The sequence below is a fragment of the Rhodamnia argentea genome, chromosome 6 (genome assembly GCF_020921035.1).
Source record: "Rhodamnia argentea isolate NSW1041297 chromosome 6, ASM2092103v1, whole genome shotgun sequence".
NCBI lineage: Eukaryota > Viridiplantae > Streptophyta > Magnoliopsida > Myrtales > Myrtaceae > Rhodamnia > Rhodamnia argentea.
In genome coordinates, this window is record NC_063155.1 from 13,459,163 (window position 1) to 13,472,403 (window position 13,241).

General features: G+C 38.4%; 1 protein-coding gene across 4 annotated transcripts; it reads right to left on the bottom strand.

Moving 5' to 3' along the window:
• Positions 1–322: 322 nt before the first annotated feature.
• LOC115726050 (bet1-like SNARE 1-1) lies at positions 323–5,286 on the bottom strand. Of its 4 annotated transcripts, none has more exons than XM_048281148.1 (6): positions 5,164–5,286; positions 4,808–4,903; positions 1,492–1,642; positions 942–998; positions 748–807; positions 323–611 (listed from the first exon to the last, which is right to left on the bottom strand). In XM_048281148.1, exons 2-6 carry the CDS (start codon positions 4,819–4,821, stop codon positions 522–524), a joined length of 372 nt encoding a protein of 123 aa, XP_048137105.1. In that variant the 5' UTR covers positions 4,822–4,903; positions 5,164–5,286; the 3' UTR covers positions 323–521. The 4 variants fall into 4 exon arrangements, with proteins under 4 accessions (XP_048137105.1, XP_030511625.1, XP_048137104.1 ...); XM_030655765.2 differs by having other exon boundaries at positions 4,808–4,926; positions 5,175–5,211; XM_048281147.1 differs by having other exon boundaries at positions 4,808–4,896; positions 5,175–5,203.
• Between the last annotated feature and the right edge of the window lie 7,955 nt (positions 5,287–13,241).

Genomic DNA, 13,241 nt, shown 5'->3' on the forward strand with positions numbered 1-13,241 from the left:
AAGCCGAGAAGTGTTTATATACAGAATACATCATTCAAGCCGCCCAATGGAGTTTATGAGTGGCTAATGATGTCATTCGAACTTCCCCATGCGGCGAGCACCTTCAGGAGTCATTACAGAGGTACTCAATCCTTTCTTGAAATCATCTGTTGTCATTCATTTCCATATTTTGATTTACAGTCGGAATGAGTATAAGCACTTGAAACACTTTGAGCCAAATCTGATGCATGTACTTGAAGGAAATGGCAAACCCCAAGTCATCCATACCAATGTATAGACATTCATTTATATAGATTGTGAAAGAAAAGGTGGTTTGGATTAGTTAGGCGGGTGCTATACTACTATTATTACCACTCAAGGTCGAAGCCTTTGACAACAGTTCAAACACATCCTGAGATCTTTAAACAGAGGACCACGAACTTACAAGCCACAAGCAGTATTTACTTACAGTAAGGAGCTCCCAGTAACCCCCCACAGTTTTAATCTCCAGCAGCTTTAAGCCTTCAACCTATTGTGATCCATTACCTAGTGAGATAGTACACGACTAGGAAAATCACCACGAATGATGCGACAAGAGATAACATTCTCCGGCTTGATTTCGTCTCAAACACCTGATGCAAAACCAGTTAATTAGAGTAGGCCTTTATGCCCTTTCCAGAGAGACCAACCAAAGTAAACTATTACCCCATTTACAAAGGGGAGTTGCAGCATCAAATCCATTGATAGGGAGAGTGAGAACAAGCTTACCATTTTAAAACGATCCATTGTTCCTGACAGAACTCCCCTGGAAGCATCCATCTCATTGCCCTGAACAAATATAAATTCCAGTGAAGTAAACTATAAAGCCAACACAAAGAACTTGATCGTTGGTGAGACATTGAAATTCCTGCATTAAGTGAATCAAGGAACCTATAGAAAGGACTCTGGGTGCTGATTCATACCATTCGATCCAACATGCGGTTATGGGTCTCCACTTCTTCGTTTATATCACCAGATAACTGTTGAAGTGACATGAATCAACAACTGGTGTTGAAAATAAAAAATGATAGAAACTGTAGAGCGTCCAAAAATACTTTCATTTCCTCTCTGAATTGGAAGATAAATTCACAATAAGACACGCTTCAGACAATATAAAGGACAGTGCTGCATCTCAGACGACACGACGAAAAGGATAACCGCTATATGTATTCCATCCCCATATTGCTAGTGAAATCCATCTTTTCATTATCGTGCCTTAGGAATTCCTTCCCAACTCAGCCAACTCCCACACTCACACACAATTTTTGCCCAAAGGAAAGAGGGTAGATAGGAAGCTAGACATATTCAGATTTCAAGTGTCTACGTACAAGGGGGTTCGTCCCCATTAATACTTCACCGGTAAAACAAAAAGTGTAAATCGCATGACTAAAGAGGAAGCTTCATATGGCATTGAGCAGTTTAATGCATATTAAAAGATCATGCAACAAGAGAATATCACTTCCAAGCACTCACTCTCTTCAGCAGAATGACTCTATCCTGCAAGCCATCCATTGCTCTTTCATTCTCATGCTCATCAATCTCATGAGAAGAGTAAGAAGATGATGCCCTAATTCCACCTTCTTCAATCCCATCAAAGAGAGCAGCTCTATTGCCACGGACGTCCCTACAGGCAGACGTATTATTCAACACAGCAAGTTCAGCAAGTCGTTATGAGCCGAAGAACAACAAACGGTGAGGCTTGATATCATAGAGGTCAAGTTAAACCATAAATTAACTGAACCAGTTCGCACACTAAATAAATAAAGAATTACACTGAAAGCATCATACAGATGGAAACGTCTGATAAGGTGTCAAAGCAAGCAGACATGATTTCGAGAAACGGTAAACATCATAACTTCCTAATAGATATTAGAAATCGCAAATTTACCAAGGAAACTGTATCAGCAACACTTCTGTGCAAAAACGAAACAAGGACAGTGACCAAATGGGCAAGTATATTGTGCCTTGAGGAGCTTCATATTAATCAACAGTGTACATCTCCCAGAATTATCTTTGCAGTGCATGGACAGAGAATCAAGAGTTTAGACCTTTTACAATAACTTAGCACCAATTATTCATGCAATCCAATCAGGATGAACATTCATCCTTTTCTCTGTTCATGGCAGGAATGCAATTGACAATTTCACCTTTCAACTGGATTCATTCTATTCATATGCCAGAGGAATGTAATCCAACACAAAAATTCTAGAAAAAGTTGAAAATACCTTTTTTTACAAAGATTCATTTTCACATTGGCAACCTAATATTTAAAAACATTATAAATCATCCGCCCTCTCTTCCCATAGCAGAAGCAGAAGCAGCAGCAGCAACGACAACAACCAAAAATTATCAGCCCACTAAGTGGCCCCACAATATGAATCTTTTGTCGCCATTGCCTTGTGTTCGGTCTTTTACAAGCACCAAGTGCCTTGTACTTTTCTTATAGTCTCCTTCACATATTTTTAGGGCTTCATCTGCCCTTCCAAGTCTCCATCCATTAACCACATATCTCCTTGCTGGAGCACCGCATGTCTACATTATACAAGACCAAATTATCTCAAACGAGCTTCTCTTGTCTTATCCTCAATAGAGTTACAAGTACTTTTCCTCAATAGATTCATTTGTAATTTTGTCTCTTTTCATGTGCCTAAACATCGACCAGGGCATTCTCATATCCGCTACTCGTTTTGTGAACATGTTGGTGTTTACTTTGGTATCCCATGCAATGAAGCATTGTTGGCTTTGTTGCAATCCTACTGAATTTTTCAAGCATTATTCGACAGTCGCACAAAACACCAAACACTTTTCCCCGCTTCATCCATCCTACTTGTACTCTATGGCAAAGGATATCCATCTCTCGCCAAATATATTCTAGATGTTTAGAATGTTCGCTCTTTCGGAATTCTAATCTCCGATGCTTATCAAGTGTTGTCTGAACTTCTACTCTTGCTGAATTCACACTCCTAGTATTCTAGCTTTGACAAATTTAGACAAAAATCCTTGAATCCCAACATTTCCCTCCAAAGTTCTGAGTTCATCATTTACTCTTTGCTTGTAGTTCATCTACCAACACTATATCACCTAGAAAAGCATATACCAAGAAATAAAACACGCCAAGAAATTCTTACTCTTGCTTGTTACAATCATTTATTTACCAATATTTTCCCATTCGTTAGATCTCCTATGGTCCAAAAAAATAATTAACAACTATAAATAATCGCGAAATTCTACGGTAGCTTGTAAAAGAGAAGTCTATGGAGTACTTTTGTTAGAATCATGGTTTTGACAATGCCATGGTACAATCTTACGATCCTATATCAACTTTAAGATCTCAATTGTTTCCAAAATTATCATTAAACAAGATTGTGGCAGGACTGCATTCAAGATTGTAAAAATGGTAAAAATTGAACAAAATTGCAAAGTCATACTAACTTTCATCTTTGTCCACTTTATGGCGTGAGTCCCGAAAAGAGTAAAATATTGAACTAAATAAGTTGAGTTCACAATTGATTCAGAAAAGAAAATCAAAAGACTAAAGTAAATAAGTTTTGTGTTGCATTTATCCTAACTAAAGGAGATGAATCCAGATTTAGGCTTTCATATACAAACAAATCAATGTCGCAACAAACAAAACGCTTCTCCTTCAGAGTCCTTTATGATAAGGGTAACAAGGAGGAGCAGCTGCAATGATGAAAAAGTGCTTTTCCTTGTGAACTTTTAGTGTCATTAGTATGGACTATTAAGCTTACCTGGCTTGTCTCTCCAATGAGTGTGTGTGTGTGTTTTTACCTATAACATTTACTTAGTTTATATAAATGTTTTGGTTTATAGTGCCTGTTACAATTTCATACAACTTCACAACGTTAGGGGAAATCTCTAGTAGCTTGTACAATATAATGATTCTGAGCTCCAATATCACCACCCAATTACTGGCAATACCCTGATCACTTGAAAAACAGCAAGCAATTCGAATAGCCTTGCTTGAGATGTTATGTGCCCCATGAAAGGTGGCTCTCCTGGGAGAAAGTAGGCACTTTGACAAAGTTCACCCCAATGGGGATTCAATGAAAAGCAGTCACCAGCAAAAAAGAATCATTTCATGTCTAAGGACTAGGATATTTGCAAGACCCTCAAATGACTCCAAAAAAATTCCTGAGGCAAAAGTATTTCAAGCTTACATGCAACTCACTCCACCTGCTTGAACTGAACTCACCCAAATTTCGAATCACTGCGAGTTCCAAACTCGCAAACAGTGAAACGTATTTACACTCTTATACCAACTACTATTGTCTACACTTAGTTTCTATGTTGTCATCCGGAGTATTATTTGATTGGCCTGCCACTAAGATTCAAGTCATCAATTTTTTGGATGATCCTGCTTGCGGGAATCTGGGTTAACATCAATCCACTACACTGACTGAGCTATCGAATGTACTTGCCTCGAAAATCCAACCACGAATTATGCCTAAGAAACCAATGTCTCAAGAACCACTCAAAATTTTGGCTTTTACCTCAGATCAGCCAGACAATGACAAGCATTGACATCAAGTAAAACCCGTCTGAACATTTGCCCTAACAACTGATGGTAGCACGAGACAAAGCAAGCAACAGTACTTTATTTGAAGTACCATCTCAACATCAACAAGCTAGTGAATCCACGAAACTCCAATTCGCCACGTGGAAAACCAATCAAAACTGGTTTATTCAAGCTATTAAAGGCTGCGCATGGCGATTTGGGGGAGGGGGCGTGATCAGCAGCAGATAGCGAATCAAAATAGCAAACACCAACCTTCTGGTATTCATTGCTCGCGAGGAAGCAACCACCGCCTCTCAGACTATTTATCGCCGCGGTTCAAACCGTCAGGATTCCCGGTCCCTGAAAGAAAACCGCCATTTCTCTTAATTCCCAACTCAAAACAAGAAGGAGCTCAGAGCAGAGAGCATCGCGCGATCATCAGCAAGCAAATGTCAGAGCAACAAATCAAACCACACTTCGATTTCGGCACGGAGACGTCGGCGCACAGAAACGGAAAGGACGATCGGTTTCTGGATCCGATCGGATCGACGATGGTGCAAGCTCTAGGGCTACACGAAGAAGGAAAGCGTGCTCAGATCTAAGAGAGAGAGAAAGAGGGGGGGGTGGGGGACGGACCTCCTTGGAGCTGAAGCTGAAGCTCAGAGCAGGCTCAACGAAGGAAGCACCGCGTCGAGGATAGGCTGATTATCCATCTCCGCTCCTGCGCATGACGTCACCACGGGAAATGCGTTACGTCATCTTTTAATGCGCGACGGTTTTCGTTTATCCTTGTACTACCCCCACTTTTGTCAAATCTAAATTCATTAGGTACGCTTTGATTCGCGAAAAATTTTTTTTTTTTTTCCAAAAATAATCGTCTATATAATTTACAAAAAGATACGAATAAAAAAAATTTAACTCTAGGGATATAAAATAATATTTTGTAAATTATTCATAATCCATAAAATAAATAAACTCTCAAAAAAATTATCGAGCGAACCGGCAGAACACAATACGAGAAATTTCACAATCACAATGACGAGACACAACAAATGGATAAATTATCCGGATATGTAAGCGGACGGTGGAACACCACCCCCTTCTTGAGATGACAGTAACACCCCCTCCCCTCGGCAAAACTCCAATCCCCGACGCAAACGGTCGGCAAACTTGCCCGGAGGAGGCACCAAGAGATATGCAACATGAAATTTTCGAGCCCAGGCCTGCTCTCGAAGCTAACAATCACGGGCAGATTTTTCATGCTTGAGATCTTGAGGATGACATTGTAATTCAAGGTAATTGTTGAAACAAGGCGAGCGGAGAGACATTATGTAAAACTTCCGATGATCGCTAAAGATGGGGTTGCTAGGTGCATATATCGTCCATTGAATGCGTAAGAATTTTAGGTCTTTATTAAATAACCGACAAACAGCTAAGTTGACTATTCGCCTATTCGGTACCGCCTTGAGCTATACTTGAAAAAAAAAAAAAAAGAGTCCTTCAAGATCATCCTCATTTGGATGAAAATTTTTCACCCAAATCACGCTTGTCCTCCCCCGTCATCCTCCTTCTCCGCATCTTCTCCCTCGCCAACTCCAAAGTCTTGCAACTCCATTTCTTCCACGACCTCGACTCTAGTTCTGAACCTCTCGCTCACTCTCCCATAGGTAATCACCTGCAATTTTAACTAGTAATCTGAATGGATTAGGGTTGGCTTTAAATTCTTGACCCTAATTTGGCCCAAATTTTGCCAATTTTGAGAAAGAACAAGGGTTAACATCGAGTTTTGCTTATCAAAATTCTCATGCAGTCACGTTGGATTTTTCAAAAAGGGAAATTGCCCGTGGCACTTAAATGATTTTTTTTTTTTACCAAAGTGACACTCAAATAATCACTCGAAAAATTTTCATATTAAAGTGAGCTTAGTACGAAAGTTATAGTGCTTGGGGCTTGTTTGATAATAATTTTGTTCCTGGGAACAATTTCTGAGCAAAATTGATTTTTCCTACTTCTGTTCCCGGGATTTTTTTCTTCTTCTTGTTGTTGATATCCCAAATCTATTTCAGTTCCCGAGAACAAAAAAAGTTAAGCGACGTTACCAAATAAATTTCTGTTCTTTTTCTGTTTCCTAGAATAAAAGAATAGGAATCAGAGAAATAAGAATGTTACTAAACAGGTCCTTATGGCGTCCTTTTCTATGAGGAAAATATCTGATGGAGGTTCTGATGATTCTCAAACTCAAAAGAGGATAAGGATGAAGCCAACTTGTGTTTGGAAACTATTCAATGACTCGAACTCATCCGGGTGGATAAAGCTCTGATGAAGATAAATGTTGACTGCAAGTTAAATCAATGGAGTAGCAAATAACGTTACTTTAATAATACCAGGAATGACAGTGTTGGCTTACAAAATGACAATCGATCTAAGTATTGGTTAGGATGAGTTTGTTTGAGGGAAAATATTGTTTGGAAATTAATTTTCTGAACTTCCATCCATTTGATTTGTCGAAAATGATTGGTCAACCGAAAACACTTTCCGACAATGGAATATTCATGCATAAATTTAGGAAAGCAAATTCCTAAATTTAAAGAGGTGAAAATATTTTTTCAAATTGCACCTCTTGAATTTTTCAATATTTTAATATATCAATATACTCATGTTTATGTTTTATTTCAATTTTGATTTGTTAATTTTATTAATTTTTTTTTCTTTTTGCTTCTTCCTCGGCCGGTGGCCGACCACAGCGACAAGTCGATGGCTAGCAATTGGCCACGGGCGAGGACGAGCTCGCCCAAGGTTGGCAAGGCTTGACCTCGCTAGGTTACAGTGAGCTGAATCGAGCCGGCCTCATGCGAGTTTGTCCTTGCCAGCGGTCAATGCCAGCCAAGAAAGAAGGAGAAAAAGAAAAAGAAAAATTAAAAATTATTTAAAAATTAGTCATTAAATTGAAATCACTTTCCGAATGACATTCAAACACCAAAAAAGGTTTTCACTCACATATCACCCAATATAGAAAATCTAACTACTTTCTCGGAAAATGATTTTCCGCAAAGCATTTTTCTTTATCATTAAGTTTTCCCCAACTGGACGCACCCTTAGTTGGTGAAAAAACATCATTATGAGCCTTGGCAATAATGCTAGCTAGAGATCCACATCTCCTGTAACAGCTTGTGCAACCAAATAAGTTCTTATGCAGTGTGAACAATGGCATGTTTTTGTTGAAGATAACTCTCTCCAGCCATGCCTTTATGCGTATGGGTGTGTTGGGGCATGGTTTACACTCCTCATTGATAATACTATATATATATATATATATATATATATATCACGGGGAGCAGGCAAGAGGCCGCCCCGACTAGGGTCGCGGGGGCAACGCCCTCGAAAGGGATTCTATAGTTTGAGCCCATATTTTTTCATTGGTAGTTTAGGCTTAAGCTCATGTATAGTTTAATACATACATGTATATATATATTCGCTGTTTTGCTTGTAATTAAGTCATGTAATAAAAGGTGCGATATACTAATTATAGTGAAATCTTCCATTGGACATAACCCTAGTTTAAGAGTGAATCGGGATAAAATATTGTATCTCTTTCTTGCTTTTGCGCTTTACTTCATTGTAATTGTGCCCCAAATCCTAACTTGATGATGTCCATAACCTATAACCCTCCAACAAAAGGCATGGCTAGATGAAAAACATTACCCTTCCCACAGGATGTGGTTCACAACCATCAGCTTGTCTTTTTGAATAACGAAATTCAAAAACTGGATGGCAGCTAATACCAACAAGTAATCTAACTACAAATCTCCAAATGGACAACCTCTATCAAGGTCATATTTCTTATCTAGACCTTGATCTAATTCATTCATCCTCTTGCAGACACAATACACACAAGAGCTTTACTTTGGCTACTCAGGTCACACCAACCCAAGGACCGTACTCTCTCCTTTTTGCAAAGCTATCGGTCGAGCTTGCAAATAAATTCTCCAGTTTTGATCTCTTTTTGGGGGAACTTGAATAGGTTTATTGATTTCTAGGCATACTGCTTCTTCTTCTGTAACTTACAGCAACTTGCCAAAGAAAGGTAAAGGTTGTTAGGAATCATGCACAAATTCTAGAAAAATAACCCAAGCAAACAATCCACACTAGCAGAATATAATAATAAAAGAATTGAATCCGAAAGACACACCAGAAAATTTGTTATCGAAGGTCACTTAAACTTGGGTTACGTTTCCGCACAGAGGTACTTTGCGAATCCACTAGTCTTCGAGAAAAATCGGAATACAAGCGATGATATTCTCACAAGATCGGAGCAAAAAGAAATCGAGTACACTCAAGAATGTCGTCACGACCTCTCTTTTTCTTGTTTTCACTATTTGTTACTTTGTGCTTCTCTACTTTTTTTTTTTTTACTCCTATGACGGCTAATACCTTTACATCGCTCATATAAGAGGTATAACTTTTAACCTAGAAGCAAAAAAGAACAAAAGACAAAAAAAACCCCTTAATGAAATATTTTGGCTTCACACGCCAACAATCTCCCACTTGAAGACAAATATATCTGATATACCAAGCAGCTTTGCATCCATCATCCTCTTCAAAAGCTAGTAACTGAAACTTGTGCCTCTGTAATACTCCTCATCAATTAACATGGAGTAATTCCAATAGTAGTAGTACAGAAAGTATGCTTCTATTTGTCTACTACCTTGGTAAACATGTCATTTGGATTCTTTAACTCGTTATCTTTCAATGCTGACTTGATGAAGTGATAACACTTCTTGATATTTCTAGTCCTTGAGTAATAAGCTGCATTCTTTGCTAAGTGCACTGCACTTTAACTATCACTCCTTAATGTGCTCACCACGTACCGTGCTTATGTCGTCGATAGAGCCACTACTTTCTATAGTTGAGATACCCAACTTATTGTTGTACCTGTTACTATAAAGACATATCTAGCGGTGCTCTCACTACTATCTCGATCACTCGAGTGATCCGCATCCACATAACCCCGCAATTCTAGAGATGTATCTCCATAACAAAAAGAGTAATTTGATGTACTTCCTAGATATCTCAATATCCATTTTATTGCATGCCAATGCTCTTTGCCCTGGTTCTGAAATTATTGACTTAAAACTCCTACTGCTTGTGCAATGTCCGATCTCGTACTCACCATGCATATATCAAACTTCCCACTACCGATGCGTATGGAACTAATGCCATCTCATCGTTTAAAGCTTAAGTACTCGGACACATATCCTTAAAAAGTTTAAAGTAACTCGCTAGAGGAGTTGCAACCGGCTTTGGTTTATCCATTTTAAATCTCTCCAATACCTTGTTCACATAGTCTTCCTACGATAATCATAATTTCTTATTTTTCCTATACCTGATTATTTTCATGCCTAAAATCATATTGGCCTCTCCCAAGTCTTTCATAGCAAACTGCGATGCTAAAATCTTTTTTGCTTCTGCAATTCTCTTCATATTAGAACTAACCACTAGCATGTCATCAACATATAAAGAGAGATATACATTATTACCATCGCTATACTTTTGAAAATAAACACAATGATTAGCCTCATAGTGTGCAAATCATTTTTCTTCCATAAAACCATCAAACTTTAAGTACCATTGTCGCGGGGCTTGCTTCAAGCCATACAAGCTTTTTTTTCAAGCGACACACCATGTGTTCTTTACCTTTAACCTCAAAACTTTCAAGTTACGCTATATATAACTCTTCATCTAGATCACCATCCAAAAACGCTATTTTTACATCTAACTGCTCAATGCGAAGATCCTCCATTGCAACTATACTCAGAAAAACTCGGATTGATGTCATCTTCACTATTGGTGAAAATATCTCGAAGTAATCGATCCCTTCTTTTTTAGAAAGTCCCTTTACTACAAGTCTCGCCTTGTATCTAATACTACCATCAGCTTCATTTTTTATCATGTACACCCAATTGTTTAACAAAGCTTTTTTACCAGCACGCAACTTGGTCAACTCCCAAGTTTTGTTCTGAAGTAACGAGCTCATCTCGTCTTTCATAGCATGCTCCCACTACATATGAAATGTGTCTTTCTTTGCCTCATCATAAGTCTCTAGCTCTCCCGAATATGTATATAAGACAAGGATCGGAATAGTATTAGTTGATGGATCAAAAATTACCTTTGGCTTTCTCACACGTGTAGATCTCCTCAAAATAGATACTTCAAGGTCGTTAGTTTGTTTTGGAACACACATTCCTCTTGAACTACTTGTCCATTGATAATATATTAATCTTGAAGCTCCCCTTTATGTGCACTACGATATGCTGGAATCATCTTCACGGGAATTGTGCCCAGTTCAACATATTCTAGTTTTACTACCGTCTCATGCTCTGCCTGACGATCTTTGTACATCTTTTCTTCAGGGAACACCACATTCCGATTACAAATGACTTTATTATTCTCATAATCCCAAAGCTTATATCCAATTCATCATCGCCATATCCAATAAAGACGTACTTTTGAGACTTAGCATCAAGCTTCTTCCTATCCTCTCTATCAATCAAAGCATATGCAATACAACCAAAATATCTTAGATATGAATAATTGACATTTTTACCTGACTACTGTTCTTGCGATATTCCTCCATCCAGCGCACTAGATGGACTCTTGTTAATCAAATGTACTGTTGCATCAATCGTAGCAGCCAATAAGTGTAACGAGAGACCCGCATTTAGTCGCATATATCTTGCACGCTCCAAATAGTCATATTCATCCTTTTAACTACATCGGTCTCTTGAGGAGTTCTAGAAACAATCTTCAACCCATGTATGCCTTCTCGACTCAAATATTTTGTAAATTCATTGGTTGTGTATTCACCACCATTATTAGACTTCAGAGCTTTAATCCGATAACTTGTTTCTTTTTCTACCATGATCTTCCATATTTTGAAAATCCTGAATACTTCTAATTTTTCTCTAAGAGCACATATCCAACTCTTTCTTGTCGCATCATCAATGAGGTGACAAAATATCTCTTACCACTATAAGAGAGTTTCTGAGCCGGACTTCACACATCAATGTGAACCAACTCTAGCTTCGCCGTTTATTTTGTCACTCATTCAATTGAAAACTAACTACCTTTTGTTTTTCATAAATGCAACTTTCACAAAAATCTAACCCAACTTTCTAATAACTTGGAAGTAGCTTTCTTGAGTGTAACTGCTTTACACCCTTCTCATCAAGATGTCCTAAACGACAATGCCAAAGAGTAGATAAATTACCTGTTGCCATTGTAGTTGCAACCATATCACCGATATTGTCTCCCTAAAGAAGGTAAAATGTACATATATGATTTCCCTTTGCTACTACTCTTGTCTTTGAGGTTATCTTCCACTCTCCGCATCCAAAAATTGTTACCATGCATTTTTGGTCAAGTTTACTAGTTGAAATCATATTTTTTTTCAACTCGGGAATATGTCTAGTTTCACGCAAAATTAGACATCTTCCGCCTAAGATGTTCACAATCACAATTTCTTTTCCTACAATTGGACACATGTGGCCATTTCCCACAACCACTTGCACAAAATCTCCACTAGCATAATCAGCAAATATATCTCTTTGTGAGGTGCCATGAAAAGAAGTACCATAGTCAAGAAACCACTTATACGTAGTCAAGTCAAACCCTGCAGACAAACACAAGTTTTCTAGCAAAGGTTCCTCGCTTACCGCATTAGCTCCTTAATTCTCATATCGTTGCTTCTTTTTGTAGGCTTCACACTGAAATTTATGGTGTCCCGTCTAGTGACAAAACTATCACTCATCTTTTACAACATCTCTCTTCCCCCGGACTTGTGACCTACCACGCCGGCTGAATTTTCCTCTGCTTTTACTTCTCCCACGGTTCTCCACTACTAGTGCCGTTGAAGATGCAGATCCCGAAAACTTATCTCCATCTGATACTTTCCCTTGCGTCTTTTCATCCTTGATACTGCTCATAGCATCATCCAGAGTCAAATCATCCTTCATGGTGCTCGAAATTCCCCGCACCGCGGTGTTGTAACTTTCCGGAAGGGAAAAACAATAAAGCTTGTAGCTTCATATCCATATTTATGCCTGTGGATTCTAACCGACCTATAACCTGCATGAAACTGTTAATATGCTCCGTAACAAAACCTTTATCACATAATTTCATAGTAACCAACTTTTTAAACAAAAATATCTAATTTGATGTGGACGGTTTCTCATAGATATTCGTTAGAATATCCATGGCTTCTTTTGCACTCTTCTCCTTAGCCATGTAATACCTCTTTTTTTTTGTCAGCCCTAGACGAATCGCACCTAATGCTTTTCGATCAAGAATTTTCCATCCCAATTTTGTTGTTGGATCCACTTCCACGAGTTCGGTTTTCCAACCACCAAGTGGTGCATAGAGATATTTCTGATAAAGATAATCCTCTATTTGGAGTTTCCACCATCCGAAATCCCGTGCATCGAACTTATCTATTCTAATTTCACCTTCTTCCATACTGTTTGCTTTCAATCTAAACGTCACCAAAAAAACCCTCGATGTTTTCGATTAGTCGAATTGTTAGGAATCGTGCACCAATTCTAGAAAAATAACCCAAGCAAACAATCCACACTAGCAGAATACAATAATAAAATAACCAAATTAGAAAAACATACCACAGAATTTGTTATTCAAAATTCATCCAAACTTGGGT